General features: G+C 38.0%; 1 protein-coding gene across 1 annotated transcript in view; it reads left to right on the forward strand.

Moving 5' to 3' along the window:
• LOC109046247 (breakpoint cluster region protein-like) overlaps positions 1-22,050 on the forward strand; it is a 68,909-nt gene that overhangs the window by 42,652 nt on the left and 4,207 nt on the right. The window contains exons 5-18 of the mRNA XM_042748458.1: positions 4,951-5,058; positions 7,850-7,910; positions 8,173-8,225; positions 9,453-9,593; positions 14,804-14,925; positions 15,249-15,414; positions 16,111-16,230; positions 16,339-16,414; positions 16,499-16,603; positions 16,956-17,030; positions 17,162-17,259; positions 17,710-17,841; positions 20,867-20,926; positions 20,999-21,108. Coding sequence (XP_042604392.1) covers positions 4,951-5,058; positions 7,850-7,910; positions 8,173-8,225; positions 9,453-9,593; positions 14,804-14,925; positions 15,249-15,414; positions 16,111-16,230; positions 16,339-16,414; positions 16,499-16,603; positions 16,956-17,030; positions 17,162-17,259; positions 17,710-17,841; positions 20,867-20,926; positions 20,999-21,108 — 1,427 coding nt within the window. The remainder of the gene's footprint in view (positions 1-4,950; positions 5,059-7,849; positions 7,911-8,172; positions 8,226-9,452; positions 9,594-14,803; positions 14,926-15,248; positions 15,415-16,110; positions 16,231-16,338; positions 16,415-16,498; positions 16,604-16,955; positions 17,031-17,161; positions 17,260-17,709; positions 17,842-20,866; positions 20,927-20,998; positions 21,109-22,050) is intronic.

The following is a 22,050-nucleotide window of genomic DNA, read 5'->3' on the forward strand; positions in this document are numbered from 1 at the left end:
TGTGTTTTCTCCCAGAAGGTGCTGGGCTTTCCTCAGACAGTCAGTTAGTCAGTCAGTCAGTCATTTTGACCCGAGGCTATTTGTCACTAATCCCCTCATCCTCTCCACGTCTATTAACAAGAATCCAGAGGCAGGAGGCGAGGCAGTGCTCGAGGAGGCAGCCTCCCTAAAAAGACACTTGCTCACAGCAGGAGAGACAAGAAGATGAATGAACGAGCGAGATAGATAGAAATGACGTGATAGAAATGTCTCCTGCGGTTTGTGTTGTTTCTTCCTTCCCGACAGCTCATGTCGAGTAAGAAAATGCCATGCAAATCATGAGCAAAGTCATTATGGGAGTCTGCATGTCAAAGGGGATGTTCGATGTCCCGCTCCGCTGTGAGAAAGATGAAAATGTTCCCACTCACTTGCACTAAATGTTTTACGCCTGTCGCTGACACATGTATGTAAATTCTCTGGAGACTGTTCTACTAACTGCAAGAAATTCTGACATTCCCATCTTTGCTGTGACCTACTTAAACAGGTCACATTCTTTAAATGCACAGAGCAGAGGAACATGCTTTCATCTTCAGCTGGGCCTGGCATATGTTCGTGTCATCATGAGGAAGTGTGTCGAGGCTGAGAGGATGTGAGCCCTGCTGTGCTGAAGTCTCTGTCAAGCTGTCTTAACCAGCTGACGTATCAACTTTTTAGTTTGTCTGTCGTGTTTAGATGCAGCTCAACATTCTCAGAACAGCCTTAGCATCTTCTCTGTGTTGACATAATGAATTAATGGGCTGGTTATGTGTTATCTGAATGAGGAATATCATCCTGTCATCACAGCGTTTGAGAGAGTTTGTAACCATAACCATTGTACATAAAGAACGTCCTGTTGATCAGTACTTCCCGCCCTTTCTTTTTTTTTAAATGTACAAAAAAAACCTACACTTTTTTTTTTAACCGCATTACAAATATCACAGTTATTAACAGTGTTTCCATTATAGATTTGCGTAAAGCTTTTGCAATATTTTATAAACGTCGATAACAAATCTACTAAAATGAAAAAATTGTATCCTTCAAATGAAATAATGGGCCTCAATCTAACATAGAAATGAGTGCAGATCTATTAACCTTGTAACTGCAAACAATTACATTAATTTATATGTATATTAAATACCGGTAAATACAAGAAAACTTTTACAAACATAAACATTATTTAGCCTATTTAGTTTCACTCCACATGTATCCTTTACATTTAATGGTAATACAGAACAAGAATGACAAAATAAGCAGCTATAAAAGTATATATTAAACTATAATATAAAAAAAATTCACACTATAGGCTAGTGGCATTTATTATAAACAGCACACAAAGTCAAGCAAAACTGAAACGGCATTGGGCTCACGACCCTCTCTCATTTGACAAGAATCCAAATGTTTCTATTTTTTCCATATTTGCAACACGTCTAAACAAGGCTTGTTTGGGCGCTGCACGCTGAGTTTACGGCGGACCTTTTAAAACAAACAGTGTAGCTTTTATGTTTAATTGACTGCATTTTAGTTTGATGATGAATAGCTGAAATGTCAGGCAACTAGAACTAATGTTGTGTGTGTGCGAGGCGCCTGGGTGATCAGATGGGTTTAATAAAATAAAGATATAAAGAAAAGATGAAATGCATTGAGTGTCACAAAAACGAGATTAGCCTATACTTGTCGCAGTTATATTTTGTCTGGTCCTGTTTATTTTATTCCTTTGTGGCGGGAGGAGCAAACGACAGACACAGTGGGTATGGCGTCAGGCCTCGGAGAGGCTTTTATTAACAAAAAGATAACCAAAAGAGGGAATAAAAGTGTCCAAAGGGGAAGAGTGTCCAAAATAAACAGGGAATCTGGTGTCCTCATTGTGCTGCGGGGTATGTGAAGTGCAGGTAGTGTTCAGGATGGAAGGGTCCAGGTAAGGGGCGGAGTCCGCCGGCCGCACGCGCTCCCCTCTTTGGTCCGGGGCGCGAGGGGCGGTGGCTTCTTCCAGCGGCTGCATCCACCTCGCTGGCCGCGGCGCTTGAAGGGACTAGACGGCCCGGAATCCTGGCCGTGTAACGGGTGCGGTTCTCGTCCGGACCATGGGTCCGGCAGCTCATGTCTCTGGTGGCGCGGAAGTCCCTCTACGCACTCTTCCTGGACCCAGGAGGACACCAGCGTGCATGCACGGGGAAGAGACCGGTCTCCCGAGGAGAAACGTGCTCGGCATTTAAACAGCGGCGGTGATGGGGCTCCATTTGCGCCAGGTGTGCCCCATCAGACGCCGCCAGCCCTGGCTCTTACAGCGCCCCTCCTCTCTCACACACCCACTCCTGTCGGGAGCCTGGCGATGGGGGGCGATCAAGGGACGGGGTGATGATGATAATTAGGGGGGAGGCAGCCAACTCGTCACACCTTTTATAGACTTGATTTTGAATTTGAACAAAATTCTGTCATTATACAATTCTCCACCAGATATACTATGCTGCACTCAAGTTCAGGGAACACGTGCATACATGAGCGGAGACCTGACGTGAGATTTGATTGTAGCCTTTGCTCATATCCATATTGGTAAATTCCAAGTTTTGCGTAAAAACGACTGTACGCCCACTTTTCTGTCATACGTTCATTTCTTAAATGAGGCCCATAGTGTCTACTCTGACTACAGTCTTAGTATAGTTGGTTTTGTATGTTTTAAACACATTTGATTGAAGTTGCTTCAGTCTGTTTACATTTCTAAATTTTCAGTTTCTTCACAGCACTCAGCCATGGTTTGACTCGACCCAGCATGTGTTGTCGTTGCTTTATTACGGTCATCATCCCTTTCCACGCTGTAATGAGGTTGTTGCAGAGTAAACTCCTGTCCGCCACACTGCTGATAGATTCTGGCCCGGAGTGGCTGTTTCTGCTCAGCATGGAGAGGATTGCACACACTGCGAAAATGATTTCACTTATGTTCTCTTTGGCCTGTGCAAAATAAAAAAAATATCCCCGGATATACCACCAAACCTGGACAGGTACCAATGGGGTCACTTGGGGTTGTGGGGTGAAACTGAAGTATAACTACAGAATGACATGAAGATGAATAAATCGGCACTTTGGAATAATAAGGTTCTATCTGCATTCTGAGTGGTTTTGAGATATTGAGCTTCAAAGTTTTTGAGATATTGAGCTTCAAAATTTTTGCATTTAGATAGTTTTGTGTGTGTTTTTTTTTTTTTTTTTTGAGCTGACAGGAAGTGAAATACCCGTAGTGCAGTGGCATTGTATGTCGGCACACTGCCCACAAGGCTATTGGTATCTATATAAGTGAAAGTGAAGTGACATACAGCCAAGTATGGTGACCCATACTCAGAATTTGTGCTCTGCATGTAACCCATCCAAAGTGCACACACACAGCAGTGGACACACACACCGTGAACACACACTGGAGCAGTGGGCAGCCATTTATGCTGCGGCGCCCGGAGAGCAGTTGATGGTTCGGTGCCTTTCTCAAGGGCACCTCAGTCATGGTATTGAGGGTTGAGAGAGTGCTGTACATTCACTCCCCCCACCTACAATTCCTGCCAGCCCGAGACTCAAAATCACAACCTTTGGACTCTCTAACCATTGAAATAAAAAGTCTGAAAAAACGTACACAACTAAGAATAAGTCACAGGATAAGAATATGCAAATAAAATTCTAAGGCTCTGTTTACACTAGTGCATTTTCATTTTAAAACATCCTTTTAAATTGAAAACGATCCTTGTCTACCCTGGCATTTTCACTGCGCTTCAGAAACGTTCTCTGTCCACACTACACAACCAAAAACGCATGTCACATGGCAATTAATGCATGTAGATATGTATAGACAGAGTCTATTATTTAGATGGCAGACGCTTCTACGTGCTTTGAGCAGTCGAATGGGGAATACTTATACATATCTATGGGTACAACAATGAGCATGATGTCATTGTTTACACGGTCATCAAGGATATGCCGAGCGAATGTGGGCAGCCACACCATCATTTTCAAAAGTCTCTGTTTTGGTCCGTTTACACTGAAACACAACCCCGGAGTTTTCAAATTAAAACATTTTCAAAAGTCTCCATTTTCAAGGGTTGAAAACGCCGAAGTGGTGTAAATGACTAATGAATAATAAGTTATCCATTTCACAATGAAAACACACTAGTGTAAACGTAGCCTAAGGAGACAAAATGTTGACAGAATTGATGTTAATTGAATTAATGGTACAGTAACAAAAACATAGGGCCATAAGGGCAAAAACTTTAGAAAATCTAATCTAAAGCTAATAAAGTGAAAGTGTAAAGCTAAATAACTACCAATTACAACTGTTTGAAGAAATCAAAAACATATTCTACAGTATGGTTAAATATTTTCTCTTAAACTGTCAAATCCACATGGTCAGTCCAGGCAGACAAATGTTTTAGCCAGCTCAGCTCCAGCTTATTTATTATCATGCATACACACCCACACAACCCCTTTATCATCTAATGTATATTTGTGTTTTTGAGAGATTGATTGAGCTGTTTCCAGAGAGAGGTTTCCAGTTCTAACAGGATGGCTATTGAGTTTGGATAGGCTAAATCAGATTTTCAAATGTGCTTTTTTACAAGCGCCAGCCGCACGCATTAATTGCTCACTGTGGAGTTGGCCTCTGCTGCTATGGCAACCGCTGTAGGCTCTATAGCCACGCACAGCAACAGTCCAGCTGCTCCTGCGGTGTTGACACTGTCCCGTCTGTCCGTCCCATGTCATCACGGCGAGTCCATGCGTGCATCTCACTCATTACTGATAGTGTCGCTGTTAGCCAGAAGCGGGAACTGTCATCTTGGATATGCTCATAAATCTCAACAGTTTGCATCCTACTGTTTTAAAGTCCACCATACATGGACAACAAAGACAAAAAGATGCATGAGTGGATATGACTCACTTTGTTTTCTCTTCCTGCAGGCTAGCCAGCTTGGAGTGTACAGGGCCTTTGTGGATAATTACAAACTCGCCGTAGAGACCGCAGAGAAGTGCTGCCAAGCAAACACACAGTTCGCAGAGATCTCTGAGGTAATGCCTACTAGAGTGCTAATACTAATAAGTAATGTGAGCCTGGACCACAAAACCAGTCTTAGGTGTCAATTTTTCAAAATTGAGATTTATACATCATCTGAAAGCTGAATAAATAAGCTTTCCATCGATGTATGGTTTGTTAGGATAGGACAATATTTGGCCGAGATACAACAATTTGAAAATCTGGTATCTGAGGGTGCAAAAAAATCTAAATATTAAGAAAATCGCCTTTAAAGTTGTCAAAATTTTAAAAGTTCAAAAACTTAAACATTCTTAGCAATACATATAACTAATCAAAAATCAAGTTTTTATATATTTACAGTAGGAAATTTACAAAATATCTTCGTGGAACATGATCTTTACTTAATATCCTAATGATTTTTGGCATAAAAGAAAAATCTATAATTTCGACCCATACAATGTATTTTTGGTTTTATGCTACAAATATACCCCAGCAACTTAAGGGTCCAGGGTCACATATTATACTAATAATACTAGTGCTAGTGCTAATAAGTGTTATTCTAATACGGGAACAGATACCTCTACCCAAAATCCCCAGCTTAGAAGGAATAGAATTAGTACCCTATGAAATCTGTTTTATTTTTTCCCAAATTCCGGTTCATGTTTTTTTTCCGTTTTAATTTTTCTAGACTCTGTTTTAATAGTTATATTAAATTGTATTCATCTAAAAGCATGTCTAATTAATTTAAATCATGATTAAGTTTAACAAAAATTAAATTTTTAAAGCCTTAAGAAGGTTTTTTCCCCTTAAATTTAGTTTTATTTTGATCAATTTCTGTTTTCCATTAATTTCCCGGATTCCATTTTAATAGTTTCATTAAATTTTAATAATAAAAAGCATCTCTAAATAATTTTATAATAAAATTATTTATTTACATAATTCTGGTAAATAATTTTACTGGTAAATATTCCTTAAAATAATGTTTTAATAATAATTTTATCATTACACTAAGTAGCCTAATATATTCCTGTTACAATTCCGAACTTTTAATTTTGACGGGTTTGAAGGTTTCTCTGTTTATATATGACCATAGTTTTTCTCAAAAGAAACGGCAAAATGCTCATGAAGTGACTCTCAGAGCAGTTGGAGAGATTATGTTCATGTGTTCATATACTCATATATTGAGGCGGTAGAGACGGAAAACACGCAAGCTTCAGTATGTGTGTAGAAAACGAAACTGTGCGTCTGTGCCATTCAATCATACAGAGACATGCAGAACATGCAGGATTAGTATTTAAATAGTATTTTGTTGATTAATATTCACAGACACTAGTCTGTGTCGCATTTTGTTTTAAGTGAACTGACCTCCTCTTGATTTATTCATCCAAAATTTGGTGAATTCCAAGACATTCCTCGTTATACAGTAAATTCCATTTTTATGATTGGATTCTGTGATTCTGTCCTCGTTTTCCGCAATCGTGGAAATCATAGGGCCTTATCCACCTTATTTTTCAATGCGAAAGTAAGCCGTTTTCCATTTTCATTAACCGCTGTAGGGAAATAATGAGAAAAATAACAAAGTGCAGTAAATGGTAAAACGGTTTGCACTACAAACCAGTGTGTTCATAATTAGGACAATAGATTAAAATAATATGGTAAGACTCACCAGTTTGAATATCAAGCTGCAAAACAAGGTGTTTTGTACAACTAAAAATAGCTGGAAGTGGGTGTTACCGGAAGCCAGACACATTAAATTTACAAATGGCCGGGCCCGCTCTTTTGGGAAAAATAAGGTGGATAGAATCCTGTAACATAGTTGATACTGAAATTTAATGATTCTTGAGACCAATTTTGATAACAAAGCCCAAATTTATTTTATTTTTTTTGGTATGGACAAAGTACCAGTATTTTTATCATCCCTTATTCAGGCTTATTGTATTGGTTTAAAGATAGAAAACAAGAAAGTGGAATTGTAGCTTCAACAACATCGAATCAGATCTACTTTAATGCATCCTGCCATCAAAGAACAAGTAATTTCCAGCTTTTATGCGGGGCTTTACCTGCCGCACTCCCCCATGGGGTCACTCAGAATGACTGATTAACCAGAGAGACCAGGATAGCAAATCTAAAAGTGGAGCTCAACGGAGTTCAATGAGAGATTTTATGCCTTGCTAAATGTTTTGAAGAGAGGGTGTCTAGAATAAAATCTACATGATGATGCTCACCTCGTCCCACTTTATTCCCCCTACCAGCCGTTGTCAGGCCAACTACTACTTCCCTTTACACTTTGAATATTCCTCTCTTCTAGCACGACCAATAGTTTGTTCTCATTGGTGGAGGTGGACAATTTCTAGTGGGTTCTAGAGTGTATTGCCACCAGTGTAAAGCTTGCAATAGGAAACATTTACTTAGTGCCTACCATATGTAGATCAAATGTAAGAAGCTAATTTATTCATTCAGTCTCTCCCGAAAGGGATTCTTTCAATACACAGAGAATAGAGGAAAGAGAAGTTGAATATACACTGTAACAGAATAAGTACACAGTCAAGTATTTAACAGCAAGATTTGTTTATTTTTACATGTAATGTTTGGACTATCATGTGCTATTTACACATTATTTTCTGATAAACTCTACAATCTACATAGCAATACATTTATCATAACCAGCTATCATTTGTCAGGAGAATATCTGTTGTAATATGGCGAAAATAGTTGTTCTGTAACAGTAATCTGATGTCCTTTATGAGATCACAGTTACCAGCCCTGCATGATGGTGTGCACTTCACAGGTTTATTGATCCTGAGTTTGTCTCTGATATCTCTGCAGAGTCTCAAGGTCAGGAGCACCAAGGAGTGCAAGGACCTGACAGCCAAATACTCACTTGAAAGTAAGAAACAACAGGATGTTATTTATTGTTTTCATATTATATGGTCATTATTTTATTTGTAGTATTTTCATTGAGCTTAAGTGTTGCACATTTTGCTCTCAGCATGTCATGTCGCTCCTTCTTTAAATTCAGTTGCATAAAACCCATTGAGTGGGTGGATTAGATAAGGTTTCAAACATCGGCATTTGAGCCTGCGGTATGAAAGTGGCTCTTGTGAATAATCGCCCACTGTGTGTGTTCTCTTCTGTCTTGTCTTTGCCAGCTCTGCTCTATAAACCAGTGGACAGAGTGACCCGGAGCACGCTTGTTTTACATGTGAGTCAAGTTTATCATATTTTCTTTGTGCGTTAAATAAATGTTCATGTTAATCACTTTTACTATTGCTCATATTTAGGATACGTTCCAATGGCAAGATAGTGCCTTGGGAAGTTTACTTTCCTTGAACATCTTAAGTGAGATTCCAAGTTGCAAGGAGTGTATTTAGTCCAAAGGGCACTGTAAACAACATAGGGAACAAATGTACATCGACATATAACTTCATAGGAAATGGCTCTTTTATTTAGAAGGTGGGATTAAGGTGCCCAGGACGCGCCATATTGGGTGTTGCAGTTTTTCCCATTCATAGCAATGCTTGGTTGCATTGCTATATATGTACAAACCGTCTTGGTATATACTGTATATGGTCATTGGTTTTGCTTTGACAACCAACATAAATTTTAAAAACTATTTTTTAACTTTAAGCTTTGATTAAAAGGTGTCATATCATGTAAATCTGACATTTCCATGTTGAAGTGCTATAATAAGGTCCAAGGTGCATCTGTCAACCCAGAAAATATGAAAAAGAACAACCCAGTAATTTTTTTTTTTTTTTGGTAAGCCTCTCTCTGCAAGCTTTTGCAAGATTTTGCTCCCCCTGTGATGTAGAAAGGGGAACTTATTATAATATTATGGCCCCTTAATCTGCAAGTTTCCACCCACGGCGCTGCTGTTGTGTTTTCCCAAGCGACAACTGTGTGTACCAGTTCTAAGGCCATGGTGAATGTTCAAGCAAAGCATTCTACAGTAACTGTTCTGTCTTTGACTGCACTGACGAGCACAAGATAGCAGTGGATTTATTGATTTATTTACTGTATGTTATGCTGCTGCCACACAGATCTAATATAAACATGCAGTTTCTTTCCCAGTTGTTTACCTTCAGACATAACGCTTGATTTCAGCGCGATAAAACATCATCAAAACCAAACAGATGTTTTTAGCAGATTATCTGATGGACCAACTGTTCCCTGTTCTGGAAAAGGGGGGTGCGGAGCAGCAGCTAATTTGCATTTAAAGAGACATGCACTAAAACAGCCTGTTTCTGCTTCCACTCAAACAAGCAATTTTCAAAATTATATGATAAATGATCTGTGTGGTATTTTGGGCTGAATCTTCACAGACACATTCTGGGGACACCTGAGACTTATGTCTTGTAAAAAGGGGAAATAATAGGTCTCCTTAAAATCATTTTTTTTTTGGTTGAATGTCTGTGTTTGTTTTCTACAGGATCTTCTGAAACACACACCTTCCAGTCACCCAGATTACCCCCTCCTGCAGGACGCCCTCCGCATCTCACAGAACTTCCTGTCCAGCATTAACGAGGAGAGCACACCTCGCCGCCAGTCCATGACCGTAAAGAAGGGAGAGGTGAGTGCAGAAACCCCTCCTTCCTTCCATCTTACCCCTCTCCCTCTCTCATAAGTCCTCCATCTTGTTTACGATGGAGAGTGTTTGTCAAAAACATATTTTTATAGGGCACAGAAATGTCAAAATTCCAGTTTGCACATAGTGCAGGTGCCCTGAAGCCATCCAGCCAATGAGCTCCCATCAGGATATACAGTCAGTCATTTCCATCCATCTCAGAGCGACCCACCCTCTACTCTCTGCACAACCTATCCTTGGGCGACTCTGCCTTCTCTCTATTTCACACTAGCATATACTCTCCATCTCCACAGAGGGTTTATGCTATAAATAAAACATCCTCTATTTGTTACAGAACTCTTTGCTGCATACGAGTTGTTGTGCTCAGATCTAGTGGGATTTATTTTTAATCATCTCTTCAGTATCTGCTTAATAATGCTCTTGAGTCATGATGATGTCATTAATTAAAGGCGGTAAGAAAACGCATACCCTCACTGACCCCGGCAGAGAAGATCACCCTTATAGAGAATTATCATGTTATTACATGTGATGATACATTTGGTTTTCGACACAGAGACTTTCTGTGCCGCCCCCTTCATTCCAGCAATGTGGCCTCTGGAGAGTGGCAGATGAATTGTTGCTGTGTGTGATTGATGGCGAGCAGCGCTTGCGTGTAATTTGCCTTAATGAGCCACCTCGCTCTGACTCATTGATTATTCATAAAAGGCCATCTTGTGTGGAGCAGGCTCCGCCTACTTCGAGTAAACATTGAGGAGGAGTTTGCTACCACTCTCTACACCCCTCCTGCCTTCCTCCCTCGGGCGCATGTGGACAGACCAACTGATCAAATATTGATAGTGTGTGCATGAAAGGAACTCATGGAAATCAATGTGTTGTTGTGGAGCTTTTTGTCTTTAAGTCCAGTCTAAGAAAACGCAAGCCTTAGTTTACTTTCCTTTTGTTTTTATAGTTTCTTGATGATTTAATAGCCATGATTTCTTTATTAGCTCAGGCCTGCATCACTAATACTATTGTTCATACTTCGGGGATTTAAAGAGACCATGATTATTAAACTTTGGCATGTAGCTCTGGCATCCAGCACTGTTTAGCTTGTAGCATTTAAAGCGTGTATGTTTTGTTTGCTTGTAGGTTTTTTGGTATAGCATTTTTTATTTATTTACACAAAATAGTATTGTTTTTAGCCATTTATTAGTTTCCTGCTATAACAAAAATAATTACTGGCTTTTTGGTATCAGCTGTAATTTTTGTGTCAGTGTACTTCTTATTGTTTCATTCATTTTTTTCATTTAGTTATTCTAGAGATGCATCTAGCTTGAATGGAGAGGTACTGTACAGTATGGTGCTCTAAGCTTACTTCTTTGGTTGATGCCAATGAACAATGATCTCATTATTTAAGAGTAACTTCAGAACTGATATCAGTGGGTAGCTAGAAGCATTAGCATGTTCAGATCATGGTTGCGTTGATTAGCTATGGGCTTCTAGTGTTACCCGTGCTGGAAACTGGAGGTATGCAGGTGAGAGAGAGAGAGAAGAGATTCAGGGTGGCCCCAGAGGCCTGCACTAGCTGGGTCAAAGGCACTTAATTAAAATGCAAATGAACCTGCCGATTTCAGAAAGCAGCTTTCAGCGTCTGTGATACGCACTCACACAGCAATGCATGATGGGCCTTGTATGTAGCTGCACACATGTGACATTGTAGACCGTGTACGCACACACACTCATTCACAATGTAAATATGTATATGAAGTGTCTGCACTATGCACAAAAGACACATAAATGCACAGAAGCAATCCAAACATGCTAATGCCTGAATATACACATCAAATGTAAATACATACACAACCTGATGACCTTGGGTTTGTCAAAGCCACCTGCTCTGTTCAAAAGACCATTACAGACGTATGCACATCAACATATACCACACACAGACTCATGTGATGAGCGTTTTGCTTCTTACTGTACCTTTAGGACACAGAGGTAATTTAAGCACGTAATAATGTGATTTATTCTTCTTTATGAACAATGTAATGCTGTCAGGGATATGCCTGTAATACTAATAAAAGTAATAATTTTAAGTAGCTTGTTTTGTTAAGAATGCTAAAAATGTGCAACCCAGAGGGGTATCTGTCTTTACCACACAAACACAAATTGTATGAGCCGCTCCGTTTTTATTCTGAATGGCTGTGTTTAATTTTCAGTGGTTTCAGTCTGTTTGTAGTGGGTGATTATGAAATATTGCTATTGTCATGTTTGTACTGGAGGCAAACTGTTGGAAAATGTCATCTGATGTGCTGAGACAGCTCATTTGAGCGTCTCGTCTTTTACAGAGGAAAAAGCACATAATGTTCACTGTAGACTGGTAAGATACTGGTATAGATTTGCAAACAGTGTACAGTATAAGTGTTTGCAGAAGAAGTTTAAGATACCAAGCTTGCTTGTCTTTGGACGTGTGTGATGTGTGTGTGTGTGCGTGTATCCTGCAGGGTGAAGAAGAAAGAGAGAGGAAGAGAGGCTTTGCATTTCCCCTACAGTGAGATTGTTCTGGAAATGCCAGTCATGTAAATGCTGATATACATAGTGTTCTTTGAAAGAAACATACTTTAGTGTCTGCTGCTGGGTGTATGTTTTTATTGTACTGTTGTTTGTTGGGTAGAAAGTATAAGGGACGTTAACAGCTCAGTGGCCTTTTAAAGGTACAGTGAAACTGAAAGTGACATGACATGTGGCCAAGTATGGTGACCCATACTCAGAATTAGTGCTCTGCATTTATCCCATCCAAAGTGCACACACACATAGTGAACACACACCCAGAGCAGTGGGCAGCCATTTTTGCTGCAGCGCCCAGGGAGCAGTTGGGGGTTTGGTGCCTTGCTCAAGGGCACCTCAGTCGTGGTATTGAAGGTGGGAGAGAGCGCTGTACTTTCACTCCCCCCACCTACAATCCCTGCCGGTACAATACTCGAACCCACAACCTCTGTGTTACGAGTCTGACTCTCTAACCATTAGGCCATATTTTTTTGCACTACCTCTGTGCAAATAAAATAATACACACAAACATCAAAATAATAATAATTCAATTACAAATACCAATAATTCTTTTTGCCGTGATAATATATTTTTTTATAAATTACATATGTTTCATTATAGTAATTATATTATATTTTTCACAATCTATAATATATTTTTTCACAATATATTATATAATATATGATATTTTTCACAATAATTAGAATATTTTTTTTTACCATTAGATTACTACCTAACGCTCACTTAAAGCAAATTTTTTAATAAATATCCATTTTTCATACTGTACATTGTAATGTTGTGATGCCTATTTTTTTATTTATTTTTTTAATAACTGATCAATGGTCAATTATACAGTTTAGTGGTCATTATATAAAAATATATGACGACAGAATATCCCTAGAATAAAGCTCTGATGTTTATACCAACCCCCGGAGGGCTGAGTGAATTACCAGTGGGACAAGAATCATAAATATGTACAGAGTGCCTCATCTTCCCTTTGATTAATAGCTTGTGGCAAAGTGAGATCTGTGGAAGTTCCTTCACTCACAGTTATGTCACTAGACACTGTTTTCTGTAAACATGTTGCCCTCCCTTCTTTTTCTTCTTTTCTCTTATGAAGAGTTCAGCAAACAAGTTTTAGATAGCCTCTTTGGAAGTGGTATGTGCTTCCTGCATGATTTGAAATGGGACCAATATAATCTTGGTGGTGTGGGAGCATTTGGGATCATTGTGTTTCCCAGGATCTCGTTTCAGTATTGCTGAGTGCGATCTTTTGAGCACAACCAGCTCTTTAAGTCTTTGCATTCACTACTGCATTCATCTATCCTATTTTAAGACAGTAACCATCCACTTACACAAGACCCCGCACATTAATTACTGTCAAAACGGCTGAGCTGAGGAGAAATAGGGACCGTTAACCGTTGATTGAACTGTTTTCATTAACTAAATGATGTAATTGCTCTTCCTGTTGGTAGAAATGTGGAAAGAGGCTCTTTTCTCTGCCACTGCACTTCTGTATGCAGAAAATTGAGCCATGTGGAATAAGAATCTCATTTTTGGCGGTGCCATAAGCTGAAATCAAGCCATTACACTTTGTTCTGGAAATGCAATGACGCACAACATGGCTGGCATGCTGGGAGTTTTGGAATGAGTATGCGGTGACTCTTCCATCTCATCTGTGTCCCCAGCTGCAGACAGCACATCACACACACACACAATGCTGGGAAATTCACTCAAGCGTCCAAGGATACATTTTGGGTGAGTCAACAGCAGTGATGTTGTTGCATCGAAAATGAGATGTCTTTGAATGTGGAGGTGAGTGGAGCCAGGTTAGAGCGTCTCATTGGATGAGATGCTTGTGATATCATCTTTTGTTTCCCCACTGCAGAGGTGACGTGTTGCTGTGGGAGCACTGATGCGTGACGTGGCCGGGGGCTGTGTTATGCGCATATGTGTGTTTTCACACGTTAACCACTGCTTAGGCTCGCGGGACTATCACTTAGCATATGATCTGTGGACGGAGTTCCCTGTTTCAAAATGTCCTCCCAATTTTCTCATTTCATAAACACAAAGAAGACTCATCAACACCAGCTCACTGCTCTTTTCTGAGAGTTGAGGCCATGTTTTTGGAAATAGAGTGGGACTGCCCCCTAGTGGCACTTTTCACCAAAAATTGTTCAGTTATATTTGACAGTATTACTGTAGCATTACATTATATTTTGAACTTTGTGTTTAAAAATGTTTGAATTTATTCAGCAACAATTAAACTGAGCAAAAATGACAGTTTTTTTTTTTTTTAAACCTTCTATTCATCAAAGAATATGGAAAAAAGTAGCACGGTTTCCACAAAAATATTTCAAAAATATATACACTGTTTTTTACACTGATAATAATAAGAAATGTTTCCTGAGCAACAAATTAGCATATTAGAATGATTTCTGAAGGATCATGTGAAACTAAAGACTGGAAAAGGCTGAAAATTCAGCTTGCCATCACAAGAATGAATTACATTAAAAAACAGTTATTGTAATAATTCCAACTCCAAACTTTATTTTTAATGGTGTGTGTGTGTGTGTGTGTGTGTGTGTGTGGAGAGAGAGAGAACGAGAGAGAGAGAGAGAAGCTATGTCTGAATTTAAGTTTGCCTTCATTGTTTTTGTGTATGACAGAACCGTCAGCTGTTGAAGGACAGCTTCATGGTGGAGCTTGTGGAAGGGGCTCGGAAGCTACGCCATGTTTTTCTCTTCACTGACCTCCTGCTCTGTGCCAAACTGAAGAAGCAGATTGGAGGGTAAGGAAAATCTCTTTGTTTTCTCTCTCCCATCTTCTCCTTTCATTTCTGTCTTTCCTTAATTCTGTCTGCTCTGTCATCGCACTCTCTTCCTATTTTTAAAAATGGACCACTTAACTCTCATTTTCCATATAAGTAGTGTAGAGTCAGATACACTTGTATTATTTTCCCAACATGAGCCTAACATCCTGGCTCTTCAGACCTGTGGGCCCAGTCTTCACCAACATCAGTGCTCTATAATCAGATTTCAGGATGTATTTTTGTCTGGATATTAAATTATTTTCCCAATCACCCCATTTCTCCCTTATGCTGTCTGTCTGCAGGAAAAGCCAGCAGTATGACTCCAAGTGGTACATTCCTCTCTCAGACCTCAACTTCCAAACGGCAGAAGAGTCTGAGCCCCTGCCTATCCCACAAGCCCCTGATGAGGAGCTGGATGCCATTAAGATCAAAATCTCATCCCTGAGGAGTGAGATCCAGAGAGAGAGGGTACAGAATATTTTAGCCAACTTTTTACTCAAATTTTCATGGTGATGATATAATTTGTAATAATTTATGAAATTAGAAAAATTGAGAAAAAGAAAATTGTTCTCAGACTTACAGACCTCACTGTGTATTAATGGTTTTATATTCATATATGTGAAAAAAGATTACAATTTTAAATACTTGCTGTTCTTTTAAATTTATATTAATCAAAGAAATATATATATATATATATATATATATATATATATATATATATATATATATATACATACATACGTACATGCATATACATACATATATAATGTTTTTCAAACTTGATAATAATAAGAAATGTTTTTTTAAAGCATGAATCAGCATATTATAATTATTTCTGAAGGATTATGTGACACTGAAGACTACCGTAATGATGCTAAAAATTCATTTATATATATATATATATATATATATATATATATATATATATATATATATATATATATATATATATATATATATTATAGTTAAAACTGTTATTTTAAATTGTAATGATATTTTACAATAAAATAGTGAAATATGAAATAGTGTATTTTTGACTATAAAAAGCTATGTCTCGAAACATTCTGACCTGGACATAATTTTTTGGGCAACATACATGCATTCAGAAGTTCACGAAACAGCCCACTAGGTTTTAAGATGACTTTTTGCATCTTGCCTCAACAGAGGGCCAACAAAGGGTCAAAGGTCATGGAGAGGCTGAAAAAGAAGCTGTCGGAACAGGAATCACTACTGCTGCTGAACTCTCCTAACATGCCCCTCAGAGTACACAACCGCAATGGAAAGGTAAGAGCCAGTGATTCACAGCCTTTCTGTCGTATATGATTTTCATCCTCACACTCCTCTTCAACATTCCTGCTCATGCTCACAATCCATGTCGGTTATGCATTTCAGAGCTACGTGTTTCTGATTTCATCGGACTACGAGCGTGCCGAGTGGAAGGAAGTGATCCGAGAACAGCAAAAGAAATGTAAGTGGCATTGTCACGGAAATCAGCAGTAGATCAGGTGGTAGTGTTTTTGTTTTTTCAACTGAATGCTTGCTTATTTTCCAGGCTTTAAGACCTTCAGCCTGACATCCATGGAGCTTCAGATGCTCACCAATTCATGTCTCAAACTCCAGACGGTCCATCAATTACCCCTCACTGTCAATAAAGACGGTAAGAAAGTTGCACAGGTATCTGTATATTTACAGATGATATGAAATCAAAACTGTTTACAATCTTATCAGATTGACCTGGATTTCTTGTGCATGATTCTTCAGATTAAATCAGAATTAAATAGATAATATTTTCCACATCTTAAAACAACCTTTTCTTTTTAATAATGTCATGTTTTATTCATAGCAATTTAATCAAATTACTGAAAAAATCTGGAGAATATTATTTTTATTTAATAATAGTTTTTAATGGTCTTTTTTATCATTATTGTGATTCTGTTGTATTTTTTTTTAATTTTTTTTATTCTAGACATGTTTTGAACCATTTTTTCTAATGTTTTCTTCACTTACAGAGGATGAATCTACTGGACTGTATGGATTCTTGAATGTAATTGTCCATTCTGCCTCTGGACTTAAACAGAGCTTAAGTATGTGTCTCTTTCCTTCTTCCTCTCTGTTCTCATCAAAGGTCACACATTGTACACATTTGCTTAGCCTGTCCTAACACCCTGTAAAGAGTCAGTATCTTACAGATCTTCTTACCGCTTCCTCTCTTTAGATCTGTATTGCACATTAGAGGTGGACTCCTTCAGCATCTTTGTGAATAAAGCCAAAACGAGAGTGTACAGATACACCACCGAACCCAAGTGGAATGAGGTAATCCCACATGCCCATCCCTGTCTATACACCATCGATGCCAAAAGACCTTCCTGCTGAAATGCTCTTGAGGCATTAAATCTTAATTAAGAGCAGCAGAAGTGAGGCCATGTGGAATATGAAGACCTTCTGGACAAATTGTATTAAATTTTAATTAAGAGCAATTACCATCCCCAAAAGTAAAGGGGAGAAAATGAGGAAATGAGGCATGGCAGGTGCTAAGTCTGATCAAAAATATACTTAGACTGTTTTGAGAAGCAAAATCAGAAGGTTTTTTTTGGGCAGTCTCTGTGTGTTATTATTATTAATAATATTGTTGTTATTATTATTCATTTGATTTATTTATTTTCTCAAAAGATGTTCTCAAGGTAGCCATGTATGTATTTCTTATGTGTATTTGTTGTATATATTCTGGGTAATGCTGTTTCTTTTGTATTGTTTCTGCCTCAGGAGTTTGAGATCGAGTTGGAGGGCTCCCAGACATTACGTCTACTGTGTTACGAGAAGAGCTACAACAAAGCGAAGATGAACAAGGAGGATGGAGAAAGCACGGACAGAATTATGGGCAAAGGACAAATCGCGGTATGATCTTCACTGAATAAACACTGTAACAAATTTGGTGGTTAAAAGTGTTATTTTGGTATTGCTATTAATATTCTGAAATAGCTTTTTTATAGTTCATTGTAATTTTAGTTTAGGTTTTATAAATTTTGTTATGTGCTTTTGTCACTTTTATTAATTTTTATTATGTTTAGATTTATTTTAGTTTTAGTAATTATAGTACTTCAACGTAAACTTTCACTTTAATAAAGGCAACATTTTTCATTTTCGTTTAAGTTTTTTTTTTTTTATCTAATATTTATATTTTATTTCAGCCTTACTGCAATTAGCGAAGACAGTTTTTAACAGTTTTAGTTTTAATTATCAATAACGACATTGGTTGTTACTGTGTTGACTTGACTTTAAACTAGGCTATTTATACCAGACTTACTAATGATTCACATCCCCACTTACTAGTCGTTTTTACAAATCCCTACAGGTTAACAGGTTGTAAGCATAAATTTGCTTGGCTCTCATGTGAGCTATTGTGAGCTAACCGCCCTCCATCTGGGCCCTCAGTGAATCCGGTCAAAGGTATATCTGCTCTTCTGAGAGACACGCTCCCAGATGGGGACTGGCCTTTATACTCCAGACATTTAATCTGCTTTTTAATAGGTAGGGTGTTATTCACTCTGCCCTGGCTTTTTAGGCATCAGATCATCCATAATTCATGTGTCCTGTCTGAAAATGTCACACTCAAAACAACGTCAAATCAGCTGACCTATCAGTCCCCTCCCCAGAGAGGTTTGTCGGGTCATACAAACAGCAAAAAATTCTCTTGCCTTACAAATGATTGCTTGTAAAGTCTAGGTTTGGATGCTGTTGGTTTCAAAGGATCGACTGGTGTATTATGGGGGAAGGGGGAGGGATTAGAGGGCTGTTATATGATCCCTCTGTAGCCCCCCATCAGCCAGCTGTGACTTTGGGAAACTCTGCTCTAGTCCCTAAGCCATAAAGTGTGTTTTTGTAGGGATCATCTTTCTTTTGTGTATTAAAGTAATGTGGTCTTTGTAAAAATCTAATATTTTTCTTCTTAAACATTATGATGATTTATTGCTTTGCTGTTTGGTTTTTAGTTCTCCTTATACCCAAGAGCACTTTGCAGTGGTCTGCCAACAAATAAACATTGAAAATAAAGCTGGACTGCTCTATAGATTTGTGCCTTTGGAAATGTAAAAGGTAGATTTAAAGACATAATATGAAAGTGTTATTCGTTTTTTTTTTTTTTTTTTAAATAATTTAATAAAAGAGAAATTAGGAATAATATTAGAGTTTTGTAAAAAAAAAAAAAAAAATATGTGTATATATATGATTTTCGATTTTCAATTAAGTTTATAGTTAATTTAGTTTTATATTTTCATTTTAGAATTTTAGGGCTCGCAATGTGTAAACTAATGTTATTTCAAATGCATTAAAAGCTGTTACGTTTCTTATATGCATTGTATATCACTACATAGTGCCATCTTTTTTTTTATGTTAAATGTTTATAATTTATTAAATTCAGGGTCTAAAATTAAGCTATTTTTAAAGCATGGAAAATTAATTAATTAATTTTTAAATTACGTACGCTATTTCAGTTAGCATTTTCAGGTTTTATATATATATATATATATATACATTTTGTAAATGATAACAATACTGCATGGCAGCAGAATAAAAAACCTTTAAGAGATGCTCTGATTGGTGCACTGGATATTAGTGGCTACAGATGGGTGGGGCAGGGCAGCTTACTCAGACTGAGGTAAGTCAAGGGATCATCTATTACGAGCTGGAGGTGCGCAAAGAGAAAGTTATGCAGATTTACAAAAGGAAACAGTGTTGAGACGTTAAAGAAGGAAATAAGAGCAAAACAGATATTTAAGTGAACAGCAACAGATTTTGGGACTCTTAGAGAATCTGGATGAATCATCAATGTCAGCATTTGCAGTGCGCAGAGTAATTGGATCTTTGTAGCTTGCACCAGACCAATGACTTATTATTGTTAAAAGAGCTACTTAAACACTTCTTCTGCTACTGAAGACCCTCTGAATTATTTGAATGAAAGACATCTGGAGCAGCTGTGGATCTTTTGGGTCTACAATGTCCATATCAGACCACATCCTAAGGGATTTCCAATTCCAGCCAAAGATCTCTGCTCAGGTTTTGCTCAGGTCGTATACTGTATAGAAAGGAGATGAGTGACGATGAGGTGGTAGGACTGGATGAGGGCAGGAGCTGCTCTCCACCCATCGAGGACTGTGATGTGGGGCCGGTGGAGGCTGTTACTGTAGACATTTTCACGCAAACTTCTCCGGCAGGCAAAGGAACAAGGTTATGGGGCTGTGTACCAAATGTTTTGCACAGAAGAAAGGTAAAGTACGGAAAAAATGGTTGTGTATGGGATACTGGTTCAGTAGTGACAGCAGTGTATTCCAGTGTGACATGCAGTTTCTCTTTATTTATATTTATAATGCTTGCCACTCATGTCAGTATTCTACTTCACGTTGAGATGTTGCATATAAAAATATATGGTAATAGTTGAATTAAATATTGCATTTTTGTGTGTGTGGGTGGATTTTCCTATGCCAATAGAGCTCTAATGACCTAAGCTGGCAATGGTGTGTGGCCAAAGCCCCAGTTCTCACTCTTTCTACCACCCTGCCCCATTGACAGACAAATAGTAATGACTGAGATGATAAGATTAGATAGCAGAGCAGGATCAGGCCTTATACGAGACCATATGGAGATTAGGCCAGGATGAGTGAAAGGAACACGCTGAACTTGGCCCACTCCAGATGCTTAGAGAGAAATAGGTCAGAGAAATTGGCTGGTGATGTGCAAATCTGCTGTAAAAGGAGAAGTGGCAGTATGAAAAATGTTCACATCACTCCAAGCCCTTCATAACATCTGTGGTGTTTATAACGGATGTGTAGCCAATCCAAAACCCCTCTAGATCTCAGAAAAGACAAATGTTCTGTGTTGGAAATCCCATTGTATTTAATGTTTCTTTTTCTGTTTTTTTATTCAGTTGGATCCTCAGATGCTCCAGGGTAAAGACTGGCAGAGAACAGTCATCCCTATGAATGGGGTAAGTATATTCACATCTGTTCCTCTTCTGTAATCCTACCATCTAACACTCTAATTACACATTTTTCTGAAGATTGAGGTGAAAATATCCATGAAGTTCACCAGCCGGGAGTTCAGCCTGAAGAGAATGCCCCCACGGAAGCCCATGGGTGTGTTTGGAGTAAATATCTCCACAGTGACAAAGTGAGTCAGAACACATTTTATATGAGAATAGACGTACCCAGAAAATTATTTGGTCTTTTTTTTTTTTTACAAAAAGACGCATTTTGACACTGTAAGTTATCATGCTTTTTCAGGCATTTATTGTGTCAAAGAAAAATTTAGAATATTCAGTATAGAAAATTATAGGCTTCATAGAATTCTGCCCTTTCTGTGCAGTGTTTGTGGTTTGATTTGATTGACAGTAATGAGGATTGCCTGTAATGTCGAGCTTCCTAATGGGTTTAAGGGCAGAACAAATTAATGCTATAAAGACAACATAACACCAGTACATACAGTATGCACAGACACAAACGTGTGCATCAAAGGTCTGTACACTAGCAGCACCTACTGCTAATTAATGTTTATGTAAAGGCATTATTCTGCTTAACCTCGTTTTCTTACAATGAAAATGTACAGTGAACAAAGCACATAGACTCAGCATGATAGCTTTATTTGAGAAACAGACACAGTTAAACAAATTTAAGCCATACTTTTCAAATCTTATTTGCATATACACTATTGTTAATGTTTCAAATAAATTATTACTTTTATTCAAGAAAGATGCATTCAATTAATTTAAAAAAAAAAATGACAGCAAAGAGATTTATTTTAGAAAAGTTTTCTGTTTTTTTAACTTTTTATTCATCAAGGAAGCCTGAAAAATGTATCTTGGTTTCCACAAAAAATATTAAGCAGCACAAGTTAAATCTAAGAAATGTTTCTTTAGCACCTAATCAGCATATTAGAATGACTTCTGAAGGATCATGTGACACTGAAGGCTGGAGTAGTGGCTACTGAAAAAGCAGTTTTGTCATCACAGGAATAAATAACATTTTAATTTTTTTTTAATTTTTAATTATTTTGAGTTGTAATTATATTTTACCATATTACTGTTTTACTGTATTTTTCAGCAAATAAATGCAG

This window comes from Cyprinus carpio, chromosome B21, assembly GCF_018340385.1.
Source record: "Cyprinus carpio isolate SPL01 chromosome B21, ASM1834038v1, whole genome shotgun sequence".
Lineage (NCBI taxonomy): Eukaryota > Metazoa > Chordata > Actinopteri > Cypriniformes > Cyprinidae > Cyprinus > Cyprinus carpio.